The following is an 18343-nucleotide window of genomic DNA, read 5'->3' on the forward strand; positions in this document are numbered from 1 at the left end:
CAGCAGATGCTGAGGACTTAACAGCATCCGAGGCCTGTGTCAGGGGCATGGGTACAGCAGGACCCGGACACTGTCCGTCTGCTCAAGGACCCAGAGGGCTGTGGGAGCTGGGACTGTGGTGTGAACAGAGTTCTCCTGGACTCTCCCCAGGGAACGAGTGTCAGAGTGAAGACGTTTCTTACTTCAGCTCCTAAGTTGTGAGGCCTCAGGGAGAAGGTCCAAGGTCTTGGGCACCTCTGAGTACTCCTGTGAGGCACTCCCTAAATATTTCCCAAATAAAGTAATAAGTGTAATGTGCCTTTGGAGGAAACTTTGCTTTGATAAAAACTTCTACCTTGGATTGGTTATGTTTTTGGTCATTATCAAATGTAGAGCCTAGGGGTCTTTGTTTGAAGACTGAGATACGAATTAGTCTTCAAATAATCCTCCTTCAGGCCTCAAATCTATAACCCCCAAATGCCAAACCCTCCCAAGAAGCACTACGCACAACATTCTTGTAGTCATTTTTAGATAACTCTTAGAGATTGTAATGCTAGTATTTTTAGTAATACTCAACCAAGACAAGAAAGGAATCCACATATCTGAATAAAACTTGTGTATGGAAGTACTGATGGATTAAGAAACAGTATGAAGTCCAAGCACAGAGGATGCCTTGGGAACTGAGATCTGTTTAATGTAAACTTGGGCCTTGGAGGTAATAGCAACTTTCCCTTGATTTTCAGTCTACACTTTTGATTTCATTCATTCTTTCAAGTGAAAGCATGCTGTCTCCCAAAGAATTTATTCCAATGTAAGACATTAAGTTAACATGATGCAGAATGAACAAAGGAGCAGGCTTCAATAATTAAGCAGCCTACATATTTAATGACACGTCTTGCATGCATCAGAGGTCCTGGCTAACAGCTGCAGATGACTTTGAAGGCAACTTGAAAGTGCTGTGATGACAAGAGATGGTAAATCATCAAATTAGGAATTAGAGAGTTTTGTCCTATTAATATGCAAGCAGACTTTTTAAAGTGTCAAATAATCCAAGCTGTTGACAAAAAAATGGAAATACCATTTTCTTAGTCCACAGAAGCGTGGGATGGCAAAGGAGGCAGGGAACGTCACAGGGAGCTCACCAGCCCGAGGCTGACATGTCTCCACCATCAAGTTCTGCGTGTATGGGACAGGGCATGTGTTTGCTCCCAGGGTTGGAGCAGCCCGTGTCCACGCATCTTAGAGCAGACACACGGGGTGCTATGTGTCAGAACACACGGGTTTACTGACAGTTTCAAGATACATACATCGATATAATTTCCATTGATGTAGTCTGAGTTGTTGTCTCCTTCTATGGTCTGCAGCCTCACCCGGGAATGATCATCTGCAAAAGGAAAAAAAACCCAGCAATTAACAAGAGCTATCTGTCAGGCTGCTCAGAGCCCCACCATGTTAAGCACATTACAGAGAGGTATTCCACATCCACGCTGCTTTAAAGATAAACGGAGAGGAGAATTAAATACTCCACGCCCACATTCTTGCTCTTAAGACAGGGAAGGGTTTTTATAATCCTTTGCGCTTTACAGGAAATCTCATTAACTTATTCTTTGATCATTTACAGATGTGAAGCGTTGGCAGAGGTCTGAAACTTTTACCTAGAGTCCTGTGAATCACAGTGGAATGATTTCTTGATTTCTTGGACTGGAAGTTCAACAACTTCATTAAATCACATGTGAGCCCTGAGATTCTGAAGGCTTCCTGTGACATCCACCTTGACAAATGACGGTTATAAACCACGGCCCAGCCTCCCAGGAGATGTGGACATGGTTCTAACCTCAGTCATTGACCCAGAGTTCTCTCCCCCTGCCCCGAGGGCATCGGCCGGTGGAGCAAGTCTGTCCCCATCAGCCACGTGACCCCAGGCCACTCAGTTACACCACCAAGCCTCGGCCACTCACCTGAAGGAGGGATGAGAGCACCTGCCTCACACTGGGCCGTTTTAATAATTAAACAAAAACACAAATTGCTGACACACACCAAGTACTGTATAGGGGTCGTGATGGTGGTCCAATTAGCTACAGTAAACATTTTTTCTGAATGGAAGATTTTCTCCATAAATGCTACTGAGACATCTCAATAATTTCCTTGAAATCTAAATTTTAAAAAGGAAAGTGCTAAAACCTCTATAAGGGCATGGATTTTCCTGTTTTGCTCACTGTCCTACCACTGACCCTTATATCAGAGTCTGGAACATCGCAGAATTTCCCCCAAATATCTTTTAAATGAGTCAAAAGTGAACTTTTTGTTTTTTTAAAAATACGCCCTTTAAAAATTGTTTTCCTAGATGAATGTTCTTTGAAGCAGAGGAGCCCTTTCTTCCAATGAAAGCTTACACCCAAACCCAATATTTGGCAGACAAAGGCCAGCTGCTCTGAGGGGGAAGGAGTGTGGTCTCTGGGAGGTGGTCTGGGGAGAGCACTTTGCAAACCACTCTTCCCCTGACGCAGGGCAGTGGGAGCTCCTGCCTCTAAACTGCTGACATTTCATTTGGGTTAGTGGGTGAGAAATGATACCCCCAGACTGAGGCAAGAGCCAGGGAGCCTGCAGGTGACAGACCGTCTGACCCAAGGTCACTGGACGAACTGTCGATTTGAACCTGTTCCTTGGCTTGACGTGCTGAGTGAGAGCCAGCGTTTCAGCTGATCCCTCTGGTTCAGCCCTCCTCGGAGGAATGTTCTGTGTCCAACAGTGGGGCTAGAGGGAGATCCGTGTCGAGCTTCTAACTCTCCTTCATTGATGGGGCTTCTCACTCCAGTTCTGGACAGACGGTCATATCGTTTCCTGCCTGTGCCTTACGATTAGCCTGGGCTCAGTACATTTACCCGGAGAGTGGGGATAAAGTGGGTGGGACAGGGGCGAAGCCTGGAGGGAGCCGTGTCTCCCTGCTCTGCTCAGGGAGAACACGTGCGGGCAGTGGCCCCGCGTGTGGGCTCTGGGGTCAGAGGTGCCGGTTGGAACCCCTCACTTGTGATTTCGGGCGAGTTGCTTCGTCTCTCTGGGCTTTCCTTTCCTGAGCTGCAAAATGGGGATTCACAGTGCCTCCCCATGGGGTTACGGTGAGCGTGAACATAACACACAGGAAGAGATGAGCAGAGAGCCCGGTGTACAGCGAGTGATGGATAATGCCAGCTGTTGTTATCACCACGTGCTGGGTGACACACACTCGTGCTTTCCTTCTCACCATCTTTACACTGGCTGCCCAAACCGACAAGAGCAAGCCGGGACCCACGGGCAGGCAGGAATTTTCCCCGTGGTGACCTGCGCCAAGAACTAGTTTTCTAGAATCCATTTTGCTTAACACCAGAGGCCCCTGTCCAGAGTTTGCCCGTGTCGTGGGGAGGGGGGGGGGCGGGTTCTTGGGGCACTGGGACGTGTGGATTGTCACCGCTTTCGCACGTGCTGGCGGAGCCAGTGCACACACGGCTACTGCAGAGGGAGCTCGAGGCGGCTCTGCGGGTAAAGCCATTTGAGCTTCCCGAATGAAAGATGCTACAACAGAATCCAACCATGACTCTTCTGCACACACTGGGCTTTCAGTCGGCTCCTCTGAAGGAGGTTAGGTTCACTCCCTGTCCTCCCTGACTTTCCCTGGGCTGTGCTTTAAAAGGCAGGCACCGCATTCGAGCCTCCTAATCTTTAGACGCAAGTCTATCTCAGGATCTGTTGTGCTCCTTGTCAGAATCCCTCCTCTTTCATGCTTTATATCCCTGAGAACCTCAGGATGAATGCCACCAGGTCCCCGTGACCTACCACCACTGGGCCTCTCAAGTGGTTCTGGAATGTTCTCATTAGGGACTTCGATCTCAGACAAGGCCGCACTCTCATCTCCCATCAACAGAGCCTTTGAAATAAAGAATTTCCCCAACATCTACTATTCAATCAGCTAAGCCCCCACAGAGCTGTTTTTTTTTTTTTTTAACTTCACTGCTATTTCTCCATTTCTTTTTTAAGAGCGACAAATGTCAAAGATTTTTATTTAGTTCATGAAGGAAGCAGGAAGATGTTACAACTGGTTCAAGGAGAATTTACCAGCAGATCTATAACCAGATCTAGTTATCTAGATAGATAAATAGATATAGGTAGATCAATCGATGCAGGTATATAGATATAGGTAGATAAGTAGATAATCTAAATCAGGATATGCCATGGAATGAATTTACAAAGAAATGGAAAGCTGGCTTTTACTGGAACTACTGACCCCCGAAGGACACAACTCATTTACATATTATTTCTCCAAATTTAATTGCTCCACTTCTCGCATGACATAGAAGCCTGTAAGACACATATAAAGCCTATTTCCCATGTAGACTGGATTGTTTTTATTTCTCTTTATATGCATGCTCTTTCTGTATTTTAAAGTTGATTCTACAAGACTATGTATGACCCCTTATGGTCAGAGACCACGTAGTGTCCACTCCGAACATCCCCACAAGGGTCCTTCATGAGGGTCACAGCGCCCACGCGCAGGGCTCCTCTCACAGCCCAGCAGCGATTCTGCCCAACACACGGCTATGGACACCAAGGATGACCTCTTCCCTAGGCTAATGAATATGGCGGAAGAAGGGCAAGTTGTGTTCAGGCGAGGCTCACCGGGGCTTCCCTGGGTGCTGGCCATGGTCCTTTTGTGGACCTGGTTAGTGCTTTTATGAGTGTTTGCTTTACAACAATGTATTAACCCATATATGGATGTATTATACCCTTTTCTGTACCTATATTCACCCTTTAAAAATAAAAGAGTCCACCTTGAGGATAGTACGCTCAGTGAAATAAGCCAGACACAAAAGGGCAAATAGTGTATGATCCCACTTATATGAAGCATCTGGAGTGGTTAAATCCGTGCAAGGAGCAAGTGGGACAGTGGTTGGCAAGCGCTGGGATGGTGCGGAAGAGTGAGCTCTTGTTTCATGGGTGCAGAAGAAACCTAATGTCACTGAACGGTACACTTAAGAATGGTTAAGATGCTAAGTTTTATGTTGCGTGTCTGTTACCAAAATTAAAAAAAAACGAAGAGCCCACTTTCTCCATGCCTCCTTGTAGGACACCTCCTCACATTCCACTTGAGCCCTGGGCTCCTAGGAAGCAGTACTTTCAAGGTGGGAAGGGCACCTCGAGGACCTGCTGTCTCATAGCCCGTGGGGTCCCTTCTGCTGGTCTCCTCCTGAGAGGGGCTCGTTCCCTTCCACGATGCAGGAGAGGCAGTGACTATATGGCCTGCTCCTTGAGGACAACTGCCATACTTTATAATAAAGTGTGCTGAGTGGGTATGTTTGGGAATTATTGAAATGAGGCCTACGAGGTGTTCTTTCTTTCTGTGACAACGTAAGTGTGAGTACCGATGAGTCAGTGTAAGTTGAGACAGGCAGGCAGATATTTCAGCAGGGAGAGTGGGCTCGCCCTCGGGTAGGAAGGAGAACACGGGGGGCAGAAGCTGAGCCCACAGAGAGAAGAGTATGGAGTTTCCTTAAAAATCTAAAAATTAGAGCTACGGAGGATATGGCAATTCCACTTGTGGGCGTATATCTTGGGAAAACCATCAATCGACATGACACATGCACCCCAACGTTTAGTGCTGCCCTGTTTCCAAGGGCCTAGACTTGGAAGCAACCTAAATGTCCTTGGAAGGAAGAATGGATAAAGAAGATGTGCTACATATGTACAGTGGAATATTACTCAGCCATGAAATGAGGGGGGCTGGTCCTCGCACAACTGCCCTTCTTGGGTGGGATGTTAGCACTTATCAAGTTAATCCTCTGCCTCCCAGCAGGCTGTTGGGAAAACCATCCGTCCTAAACAGCAGTGAAATAAATAGGAAAGTATCACCCTCCTCCACGCTGAGCCAGTGAAAGTAAAAGCAAAAGAAGTAAGAGAATCCTCCCCTCCAGCCACAAGAGTCTACTCCAAGCTGCTGCTCGGATACCTGAGAACGACTTGGGAACAGAAACTGGATTCTCAGACATCCTCTTTCACATCAAGCCCTCATCTCAGGAGACTATAAAAGCAATAAATATAGATTGTTGGAGGCAAATAAAGCAGTACACGGAGGCTCACTGCCGTATTTTCTTGAAATCTGATTCACCTTGAATCTGATGCCAATTAAGAAGACTAATATGTACCAACCATTCTTTTAGAAAAGCTCAGTGCCTTCTGTTGGGGCTAAATAGTATCAAATGACTATAGGGAGATGCCCAGAGGATGTTTCTGGCCTGAAGCACATATGGGGTCACTCAGGCAAAGGATCCACAGAAATGCCAGCTGCCCACTGGCTGAACTCTGTCCTCCCAGTTGGCTTTGGAGGCAGACCAGCTGGAAGTCGGCCAGAGTCCAGCAACTGGGTCAAAAGGAGGAAGAAGCTTGGAGAACTCGATTGCTCAGGTATGAAGGTTGGGAAATCCAGTGGGATTTATGGTTAACAATAGGTCAGTTACTGACCACGAAAACCAAGCGGTCAAGACGGCAAGGACTTGGTGTTTCTTGGAGACTGGGTAAGGCTGACAGGACCTGACTCTGGAGTTATAAACTGTTGTCCCTGTTTCTCTCCTAGGATGGGCGTGTTTTCTTGGTTATTCCAAAGCCATTTCATGTTCACATTGGGTAGTACATGAAAATAACAGGGCTTTGGTACTCAGAGACCCTGATTCAGATGCTGGCTCTACTCATCCCACCAATTGTGAGCTTCGACAAAATCTGAATCTGCTGAGCTTCATCTGTAAAAGGGGGTGAGGGCGGTTCCTTCACAGGAACATTGAGGAGACCAAGTGAGATAATACATGTCAACATAGGACAGTTCTCTCTCAAGAGCATAGGACAGTTCAATCTTAAGAAGATGTGGGAGATACACACACACACACACACACACACACACACACACACACACACACAATGGACTATTACTCAGCCATAAAAAAGAATGAAATAATGCCATTTGCAGCAACATGGATGGACCTTGAGATTATCATACTAAGTGAAGTAAGCCGGACAGAGAAAGACAAATATGTGATATTGCTTGTATGTGGAATCTAAAAAAATGATACAAATGAACTTATTTACAAAAAGAAATAGACTCACAGAGGTAAAAACAAACTTATGGTTACCAAAGGGGAAAGGGGAGGAGGAGGGATAAATTAGGAGTTGGGGATTAACAGATACACACTACTATATATAAAATAGACAGCAAGGACCTACTGTATAGCACAGGGAACTATGTTCAATATCTTGTAATAACCTATTTATATATATTCAGTTTTATATATACATAAAATTGAATCACTTTGCCGTACACCTGAAACACTGAAAATCAACTAAAAAAAAGGAATAAAATACAAGAAAAAAGGAAATTACTCTCTTCTACGAATAAAAGCAACACCCTTGCTGGAGTTCGGCAATTCACAGCACAACGAGCCCAGTAGGCTTGTTTGGGGACCAGCAGAGCAGAGTGGAACTGAAAACTCCACGCACCCACTTTTTGGGGAAGATGAGTTTAGCTAGTTTTAAAGAGGAAACAGGAAAAGGTCTGGAAATAGGCTGAATACTTCTCAACAACTCCTTCATCTGATTCCCCTGGCATCTACTCAGCAGCTTTTGTTTTCCATTCCCTGATTCTGTACAGTGTTGTACAGAGGTTAAGATCACAGGCTTTGGAGTAAAAATCCCTGGGTTTGATCCTAATTCTGTCACTTTCCAGTTGTGTGACGTTGGACAAGTTATTTGACCTCCGTGCCTCAGTTTCTACCACTGTAAGATGGAAGTAAAAGAGTGCCTACCTTGCAGCGTTTTTGTGAGGACTGAGTTAATACAAGTCACGCATTAGTGTCTGGTACATAGTTAGAACTAAGGAAAGGTGAGCTGGCACCTGTATCATTACTGCTGTGACTTCATGACCTGACAATTTTTCTCACCTGAACGGTTTCATCTTTGCCTACAGACTGCTCCCTTTCCAGTGAATCCATGCTGAGAGCTACTTTCCTAAAACACAATTTATTTCCTCCCCACCCAGTTTAAACCATTCAATGATTTCAGCCGGGGACTGATCAACAGTGATCTTATAAAACAACGGAATCTGAAATGATCATTACAAAGGGTTACTAGACCTTTAATTTCTTTACTTGGAAAGATCTCTGTGACATACTGTAAGTGAAGGAGAGCGGGTTACAAAGCAGCAAGTCTCCTAAGAGTCTGTTTATATGAAATAATCGAACGCATTTGGATATGTGTCTAGGAAGGCATAGTGGGCAACTGAAGGGATGGGGCTTCTGCTGGGTGGCAAAATCTGGAGGGATATTGACTTTTCCATTTATGATTTTATGTACCACTTTAATTGTCTACATAGTTTATGCTGTCTTAGGAATCAGAAAGAAAACAATAAATCTATTTTTATTTTACAAAATAAAGCCAACAACTTCAAGGCATAGAGAAAAGAGATTTGAAGGAAATAGAAATAAAATGTTAGCAGGGTTTGAATTTGTTTGGTGTGGTCCTGGACAATTTCCCCCCTCTTTTCTTTACTGCACACATTTTCTTTAATGTGTATGAACTGTTTTTATAATTGGAAAAAGAAACCTATTTAGCCATGGATGAATGGAATATGATCAAACCTCAATTAATGTTTATATAATAATCACAACTCAATGCTACCCCATCCAGAAGGGTAATAAACTCTGCCATTTTGAGAAACTCAATCTGCATGAAAGATACGTTGCTATTCCTCCAATTTCTTTCTAAAAAGCCCTTACTACATGAAATAGGGCAAAAATCATATTTTTGGTTAAGAAACAGGCCCATAAAGACCTAGTCATAACAAACCATTGCTTAATGCTGAAAAATTATAATCGGCTGGGACTTTTCCAAACGTATGCCTGCATGTGTGTATTTATGTATGTATTTATGGTATGTGTATTTACATATGCATGTATGTATACATATATGCACTGTATGTATTGATATAAGTATGTATTTACATGTGTGTATATATGTATGTGTGTATATGTCTCTGCGTGTATATGTATGTATGTGTGTATATATGTGTGTATATATGTATGTATATGCATATACGTATATATGTGTACATGTATGTATGTTTGTATATATGTATGTATTTACGTGTGGGTCTGTATATAGGCATGCATGTGTGTGTGTGTGTGTGTGTGTGTGTGTGTGTGTGTGTGTGTGTGTGTGTGTATGACTGTCTTCACACATTAGAGGTGGGGTAATTAGAGATTTAAAGCAGGTCCCTCAGTCCCTGAAACACGTTATTTATGCCCTTTTTTATCAAATAACGTTATGTTTAAAATACATCTACATAGCTTCAAATATTTTAACATCATTTTCACATTAAACACGATGGATCTGGGTCACAGCCTTGCAGTCGGAACCTGTAAGTGATTAGATATTATTATAGCGGCAGAAATGGAGTCTGTCACTGATAATCTTTCATCTCTAACCAATTCTCCCTTTCTGCTGAATATTGATGACATATTTAAGGCAAACTGGAATCACAGTGATGTATGTAACATTTGTCTACCGACAGGAGACTCAAAATTAATTTTAATTATAATTGATTGCTTCAAATAACAGCCTTGCTCTTCCTGTGGTTACATCTTGCCAAGGGCTGGTCTGCACTGGTTTCAAGGTACAAGAGGCAGAGGGGCCAAGGTAATCAACAGGAAGTGCTGGGCGTCCTGCATCTCTCCCCACTGCTCCAGCCTGGGGTCCCTGCCGCTGCCCACGGGGGTGGGGATGGAGGGTGGGCTCAGGCCCAGCCAGGCAGCTTTTGAGCAAGAAGCAAGAAGGAGCTTTCAGCTGAGCGCTGGCTGGCTCTGTGCTAAGCTTCACTCCTGCTGCTGGTTTTGTGTCGCCAACTTCTTAGTCCTGCCTTGTTTCTGACTTTTTTACCTGGACCCTTTGTCAGAGACTACTCTTTATTTTAAGATTCCTGGCAGATCCCCTGACTCTTATTTTATTTTGCCTGATTTTTCTAGAATTTACCCTTTTCTTTCCTGCACATATTGTGGGATATGTTTCTGTCTTGCTCTCGTCTGCCGGAGTTTTGATGCAGGAAGCTCCCTCTCCCAGGGCATCTTGCCCCTACACTCACCCCGTCCCCCTCTCTCCCGCCTTCGCCTGCCTTTATACCTAACCTGGATCACGACAGTAGTACATCCCTCAGAAGTGACACGGGTGCTCAGTTAGCAGAAAGAAGCACCTTGCTTTGAGACAAAGTCCTGGGGACGGGCAGCCCTCAGCCCAGGCCACGGAGACGGGGTAGTTGGTGAGAAGACTCGGGTGGGACAGACTGGGTCACAGCTCACACTGTCTTCTTAGTCACCTCACTAAGCACGGGCACCCTGAGTCCAGACGGAAACCAGACCTCAGAAGGGCCTCCCCTTCATATAAGAGTCGTGGGTCCTCACGGTCAAGGCCGTACCCCCTTGCCCCTCCCCTACTCATTCCAAGCAGCCCTTGGCAGTTTCACGGCTGCTCCTCACCTTGTTACATCACCATCTTCATTGTACTAGATGCCCCAGCAGGACGCCCTGCATGGCCCTCCCCTCCATAACATGTGCTCCTTTGCACATGCTAAGCGGTTTTGTCTCAGTATTTCTCTCTCTCTCTTTTTTTTTTTTTTGCGGTACGCGGGCCTCTCACTGCTGTGGCCTCTCCCGTTGTGGAGCACAGGCTCTGGATGCGCGGGCTCAGTGGCCATGGCTCACGGGCCCAGCCGCTCCGCGGCATGTGGGACCTTCCTGGACCGGGGCACAAACCCGTGTCCCCTGCATCAGCAGGCGGACTCTCAACCACTGCGCCACCAGGGAAGCCCCAGTATTTCTCATTTTTAAAGCCCCTCCAGGCTGGGTGCTAGGCCCTTGATGCCCTCCATGCTCCCTCCACAGAGAACCTCACGACCACCACTGATGTGCCCCGAGATTCACAAATTTACATTTCTTTTGGGTTCCAGAGCCGTCCACGTAAGTGCCTACTTGACATCCCATCTGAATGTTTCAAAGGCGTCTCAGTATATCCCCGGATCCAACTCACAAGGTTTCCCTGCTACCGCCGACCTCACTGCCTCCCCTGAGCTCCAAGTCTGGCTCCCTTCCAGTGTTGCCCATCTCGTAAACAGCCCGTCCTTCCGTCTGTCTGTCTGTCCGCTGTCCATCCTCCATCCATCCAAGCCAGAAACACAGGAGTCACCTCTGACCCTGTGTCTTCCTTGAATCCATCTGTTACTTTCTAGTACACATTACCGTCACTTGTCACCTGGGCCAAGAGAGAATCTTTTAGCTAGGGTCCCCTTCGGATTCACTCTTTACTGCAGTTAGACTAATTTTTCCAAATGTAAATTAGATTAACCCTCCCTCCCAACCCTTTAATGAGGTGTCCCTTGTTCTTATAATAAAGACTAAGACACTGAATCTGCCCCAGAAGGCCCTGCAGGCCTGGCTCCCACCCCCTTCTCTCTCGGGCCCCCCTCCCCCTTCCACCTCTCCCAGCTCTGGCCACCCCGCCTTCCTTCCCCTCCTCAAACTATGGGTTCCCGCATGTCTGCACACCCCTGCTCTAGCCCCTGGGTCAGCTGTCTTCATTCCACATCCTCCGGAATCAGTCAGCTCCCACGTACAGGCTCTTGCAGGACTGCGCTCCTCTCCTTATGGCCCTTGACTTTTACTTCATTTTTATTTTTATTTCATTTATTTGTATAATTAAGTCTCTCTTCCTCTCAAAGGAGATGTCAACTTCCCGAGTATAGGGGCTGAGTCTGTGTTGGCTCACTGTCGTCCCCCGGGGTCTTCACAATTCTGGCCTCTCCCCTGGATGGTGCCCCCTCTGCTCCAGCTACACGAGGTCCTTACTGTCCCCGACGCCACGCTGACCCCGGCTGGCTGTCCCTGCCTCAGGGCCTCCGCCTGGACCGGGCTCCTGTCCTCAGCTGCGTCAGGCCCTGGTTTGCATCTATCTATCTATCTGTCATCTATCTATCTTCTATGTATCTATGTATCTATCTATCTTTCTATCTATCATCTATCTACCTATCTACCTACCTACCTATCTATCTGTCTATCTAACATCTACCTATTCAGTGGAAGTATAGTTGATTTACAATATTATATTAGTTTCAGGTATATAAAATAGTGATAGTGATTCAATATTTTTATAGATTATACTCCATTTAAGGTTATTATAAAATACTGGCTATATTCCCTGTGCTGTACATGACATCCTTGTAGTTTATTTATCTTATACATAGTAGTTTGTACCTCTCAATTCCCTCCCCCTTTCCCTCTCCCCACTAGTAACCACTAGTTGTTCTCTGTATCTGTGAGTCTGTTTCTGTTTCCTTATATTCATTTGTTTGTTTTATTTTTTAGATTCCACATATAAGTGGTAACATACAGCATTTTCCTTTCTCTGTCTGACTTATTTCACTTAGTGTAATACCCTCTAGGTCTATCCATGTGGTTGCAAATGGCAGAGTTTCATTCTTTTTGTCTGACTTGCATCTTATTCTCTCAATTGTAATTGTTAATTACAATTAAGAACTGCTGAGACTATCAGGGGGCCTACGCTTGTGTGTGTGTGTGTGTGTGTGTGTGTGTGTGTGTGTGTGTGTGTGTGTGTGTGTCTTAATAGTGGACGGGGTATTTGTTTATATTTGGAAAGGGCTAGCTCAGCAAATTTATGGTGTAACTGAGGGAAAAGTTCACCTTACTTAAGAACAACAGCCAATAAACAGTTTTTAAGCACCATTAAAACCATTTTATATGCAAACACTGTTGCAAAACTATGAATGTGATCATTAAAGCACTTCTTATGTTCTCTGAAAAGCACTGACAAAAATCTCTAGGACATGTTCATTGTTCATTGAATCCCCCAGTTCCTCATCGTAGTTAGTGGTGCTATTCCCAAAGCCTAGACTCCCTGAAGCGGGCTTCCCAGTCAGGGAAACTGATTTTTCCACAATTACAGAATTTCTTAGTGGGGAAGGGAGATGTAATACTTTTCTCCATGCCTTTAAAGAAACAACCAGTATGAGTGTCTACATTAGGGTGATTTAGGTAAGTATTTTTATTCCTGAAATCCTTCTACGACTTTAACGATATCAAAGATTCATTTTCGCTGCCATAACTAAAGATGTACAGTCTCAAATGAAGCGGCTCCAAATGGTGATTCTCAGAGGGGTGCTTAGCACTGCAGTGGCTTCATCAGACCCCACTGGGGAGCTCATGCTGGACTGGGGCCCCCCTAGAGAAACAGCACTCAGGCTGTGAGTTCTAACACCAGACTTGGCATGGGCTGGCATCAGGGCAGTTCTGGTATTCAAGCCAGCCAGCAGTAGTGGTATTTCTGCAAGCCATATGTGGTATCAAACTCCTGCTATTTAGCTGCTAGTGGCATCTAAGGATTTGCACACCCTATTTTAAGAGCATTAATAACTGTTCGGTAGGTGGCCTAAGTGGCTGATGTCTCAGGATACGTCAGCATAGACCGTTATAGACAATTATATAAACAACCAGACAGTTCTAGAGGGATTTTAGAAAGCAACAGAAAACTAGAGGAAAAGGTAACCATTTGCAATGACATGGATGAACTTTTAGGACCTTATGCTGAGTGAAATAAACCAGACACAGAAAGAAAAACACTGCATGATCTCATTTGTACATGGAATCTAAAAAATGTCAAACTCATAGAAGCAGAGAGTGGAAGGGTGGTTACGAGGTGCTTGCGGGGGGAAGGGGTAAAATGAGGGGGTGTTGGTCAAAGGGTATGAAGTGGCAGTTACATAGGATGACTAACTCTCGAGATTGAATGTACACCATGATGACGATGGTTAATTATACTGTATTGAATCCAGAAACTTGCTAGGAGAGTAGATTTCAGGTGCTCTCACCACACATAAAAAAATGACAACTACGTGAGGGGGAGGTACTTTCATTAGCTTGGCTATTGTAATCATTTCGCTATTTATCTATATCAAGCAGCACGTTGTACACCTTAAATATAGACAATTTTTACTTTAAAAATACATAAAAAAAGACAATGTGTGTGCGGGGAAAGCCTTCAGAATGCCACGGCAGCTGAGGGGTAAGATCAGGAGACTGGACAGAGCTGCCTGGGCACAGGACATCTTTCTGACACTGTCCCTACAAAAGCACAAAAACAACGCAAGCTGATGGCAGAAATGCTGAAAGAGCCCAACAGGTGAGGTGGAGGCAGGTGAGAGCTGGAAAATCCACCACCTCTGGGATTTATCAGGAGTAAAGGCGACAGCCAGGCAAACTCTCCAGAAATAGAGCCCATGGTCACAGCCCATGATGAGCGGGTCGCTGTGCAGAATCCTGCTGACAATTAGGGAGCAAAGTAGCGCCTGCAATTATCCACAAGTTCATCATTTCCAACCCGAGGCTTCCAAATGCTGCTTTTGTTTTTCCATTTTAAATGACCTACTGAGGCCACTAAGCTGAGGTAGGGTGAGGAGTAACAGAGAAGAAAGATGTGATTTTTCAAAGGTAACAACCATCAGTGATGTTTTTATGTGGCGTTTCAGTTCATTTCCACAACAGCTGGCTTTTTAGGAAACTGGGACATTGAGAAGGCTCATGACTCTCCCAAGGTCACTTGGCTAATACATGGTGAAACAGACTGTGAACTGTGTCTTCTAGTTCCCAATCCTAAATTCCTCTCTTTTGCCCCCAAAGGCTTTTTTCCCTTAGTCATTTACATTGTCCTATTAGTTCACGTGCATCCTAGTCTGGTCCAGCCCACAGACAGTACATTCATGGGGGTGGGAGGTAGATTTCAACCTTCTCCACCTCTGACAACATCCTGCTGGACACACAGACCACAGCCAGTGGCTGCCTAGGGCGACGAAATAATCTGTCCTAAGTGCAGGGTCTTGAAAGTTGAAGGTGATCTTTGTGGTGACGCCCATTCTGAGCTAGCGATGGTTAGTGATGATAGGCTAACAATTAATACGTAAATTAGACCCTGACCCCAATATCTTTCTTAGGCAACAGATCTGAAGCCATCGAAGAAGAATTTCGGCAGGAGGCCCACAGCAGCGGCAGCTCCAGAATTTCAGAACAGGGGGCCACAGGGGGTCAGCCTGGGGGCTGGAGGACTTGGCTTGAAGCTGCCTTCAACAGGGAGTGTACTCTTTGTACTTAGTTTGTATATTTATTTGGAGGTGGCCTGGGGAGATGAAGAATGGGGATGAGAGGGGGTGAAAGTCTTCTTAAGCTGCCTCTTGTCACAGACACTGGCCTGTTCAGGCAATGATGCTAATGGCCGGTGGGGACTGACTATCCAGCATCCACTGGGTGGTGGTTATAAGAGCTGCCCCTGGGTTGGAATCTTGTCCCCATCTTATTAACTGTGTAACCCTTTTACCTTCTTTATGCCCCAGTTTTCCTCTCCTGTAAAATAGATAAACAATATTACCCATGTCACAGGATCATTACAGGGAGTGAGGGAGTTAACAGGTGTAAAGGGCTTAACAGGTGTAACAGGGGTGTCTAGCATATAGCAAGTGCTCAGCAAATGCTAGCTTTTATCACTTTTTTCTTTAAGCATTCAAAACTATTTCTCAAGCATCTACCAAGTGCAGCCGTCAAACTACACATTGGGAAGGAGCAGAGTCAAAGTCACACTGAACAGAGGCGGGCTGGGTCTCTGAGCACAGCCCAAACCAGAGCCCTGGACGCTGCTCTCCAGATGCTCGGTGTGAGGCCCACACCTCGGATGTGGCGGCCGCAGGACAAGGGCTCATTGACATCTCTTCCACCTGGCGTGGGTGGCATGGCTGTGAAGTGCCCATTTTACCTCGGTGGACCTCCTTGGAATTAGTGGCAGAGCTGAAGGAACCCTGGGAAGGCTCCTATAAGCCACTTTGAGAAATCTGGATTCCTCTGAGGGTGTGAAACTTCAGCAGGCTTGCAGAGAACACGAAGGAACTTGGGAGGATCTATATTGGCCAATGGACTCTTCCCATGACCCCTCTCTGGCTGGAAATAATGCTTTCCTTCTCTGAGCCCCTACAGCACACAGCACTGTACACACAGCTCCAACGCAGGACTGCGTCCTGGTGCAGAGTGACCAGACTCACAGTCTCTCATCTGCCTGTGTTGCTCTGACCTGGGGGCAGGGACATCGTCCCCAACACCCTGGGGTCCTCGGGGAGCCAAGTGTTGACTGAATTCACTGAGGCGCAATGAAGCCTTAGATCTCAGGGGAACATATTCCCTCTAAAGATGAAGCTCTAAGTAAATGAATGCACAAGACTCCCGAAGCTAGCACTTGCCATCTACAAAACCAGTGGTTTGGCTTTGTGAGTGGCCAAAGGGAAAACAGGACATGTTCAGGCCCAGTTGGGATGGTTCATCTTATATGTAAACCCTGACACACTTCGTTTTAACAATGGAACACACAGTAGGTCTGCACCATCCAATATGGGAGCCCCTCGTCTCATGGGCGATCTAAATTAAAAATAATTAAAATGAAATACAATAGAAAATTCAGTTCCTCGGTCACACCAGCCACATTTCAAGTGCTGGTATGGTGAGGGCTACTGCACCAGACAGCACAGACGCAGAACATTTCCACAATCACAGAAAATTCTACTGGGTGGCGCTGCTTTAGAAGCTCAACTGTCCTAGCAAGAAAATGTTAACTCAGGCAGATACAACCTAACCGCACTTCCACAATCAAGACAGATAGTATATAGCTCTGCTGGAGTATCCAAACCTTTCAAGTTTGTTCTCTTACAAGTAATAAGGGAGGATAAGCTAGGTGCTCTATATTTCACATTATTGTTTTTTTTTTTTTTAATTTACATATCTTTAGAGATAGTATTCATTCCCTGAGTACCTTGTCAGTGCCTCGGTGCAGTCACGTGTGGCTTTGAGCAGTTTAATGCAGGGGATGGATGGCTTCAGCCCTGGAAGAAGGAAGCTCATCAATCTACCAGGCATCCCGGCATCGTTACGGAACATTAATGAGGTTGGGCTTGATTTAAAAACCGTCTGAGGCATTATGGATTGGTACCATTCCTTTTCATAGGAACTGAGAATTTCTGAGATATCATCCTAGCTCTTTTGCTAATGAGTGTTGTGATACAGGGACTACCATTTAACTTCTGAGTTTCAGTTTCCTGTCCTCAAAATGGGGCTATTACTGACCTCCCTACCCCAAGTGTCCTGAGGATTAATGAGCTCATGTCTGCTGAGAAGCTCCTGGCAGCGAGGCGTGCTTCGAATCATTATGTCTATTCCTTCTCATGGGGCAGATGGGAAGCATTAGATCTGTTATGTTTACTCCTTCCAAAATGCATTTTCTGTCTCAGCATTTGAACATTACCTAGGTTACCCAAACCTTAAATCTAAAAGTAAAACTAGCCCCACAGCAAGACACACGGACATAGCGGGGGTATTTAGGTAGTTTTTCCTTTCCCTGACACGAGCATCACACCAGCTTTTCCAGAGGGATGAAGGTAGCAATTGCACTGCAAATTCTTGCCGCATGAGGCTGCTGGTCAATCTTAGCAGATGTGAAAAGAAAGTTACATCACAGCACAATGATGCTGTCAACACTTACATGCAATAATATTCCCATATCTGTTCTTCATTCTGTTTTCATCTTTCTTAGCAGAGTCCCATGGTGCAGACTGCCCTTCAAAGAAGCTCTGGAAGAAAGAGAAAAGCGACAGGACGAATTACAATTCGGTGCGGTAAACAAACATAGGGATCTTAATGACTGGAGGGTGTTCTTAAAGAATGTACAAGGGTCAAGAAAGGAAAAGAATATTCACAGGAATGAAATAATGGATTATTAAACTACTTTATATCTTAAATATCTCATTTAGTTTTTTGTTGTTTTCATTTAGTTAAAATGCCACAAACACGCATGGGGGCTGAAGAGTAAGCCCACAATTTATCTGTACCATCTACTGAAAATGGTTGGGTGTTCATCCCCAACCCACCTGAATATTTATTACAGAAAATTTAACATTTCTCTCAATTTCTTAATTACATTACATCCTTTCAATAATCTCCTACGAGATGTAAAGATATCATTTTTCTTCCCAACTGCAAACTGAAGGAAGGTTATTTTTGGTTAAATCTGTGAAAGTAGGTAAGCTAGGACTTCACAGCTTCCAGCCTAAAATCCTCTAAGAACTTCTGCCAGAGTTTTCATTTTTTTAATGGAGCTTAGATGTCCATTTATTTAAGGATTTGGCATTATTATGCCTGAGTTCTTTAATCTTCATGTGATTAGTCAGATATACATTTTTCTGTTCAAGTTATAATGAAAACGT

The 18343-nt window shown here is 45.0% G+C and overlaps 1 protein-coding gene across 1 annotated transcript in view; it reads right to left on the minus strand.

Annotated features, from left to right (window-relative positions):
• Nucleotides 1–18343, minus strand: part of PTPRM (protein tyrosine phosphatase receptor type M) — a 594672-nt gene that overhangs the window by 84627 nt on the left and 491702 nt on the right. The window contains 2 exon segments of the mRNA XM_007458456.1: nucleotides 1287–1363; nucleotides 17623–17710. Of these exon segments, the coding sequence (XP_007458518.1) occupies nucleotides 1287–1363; nucleotides 17623–17710 (165 nt within the window).

This window comes from Lipotes vexillifer, unplaced genomic scaffold (assembly GCF_000442215.2).
Source record: "Lipotes vexillifer unplaced genomic scaffold, Lipotes_vexillifer_v1.1 scaffold447, whole genome shotgun sequence".
Taxonomy (NCBI): domain Eukaryota; kingdom Metazoa; phylum Chordata; class Mammalia; order Artiodactyla; family Lipotidae; genus Lipotes; species Lipotes vexillifer.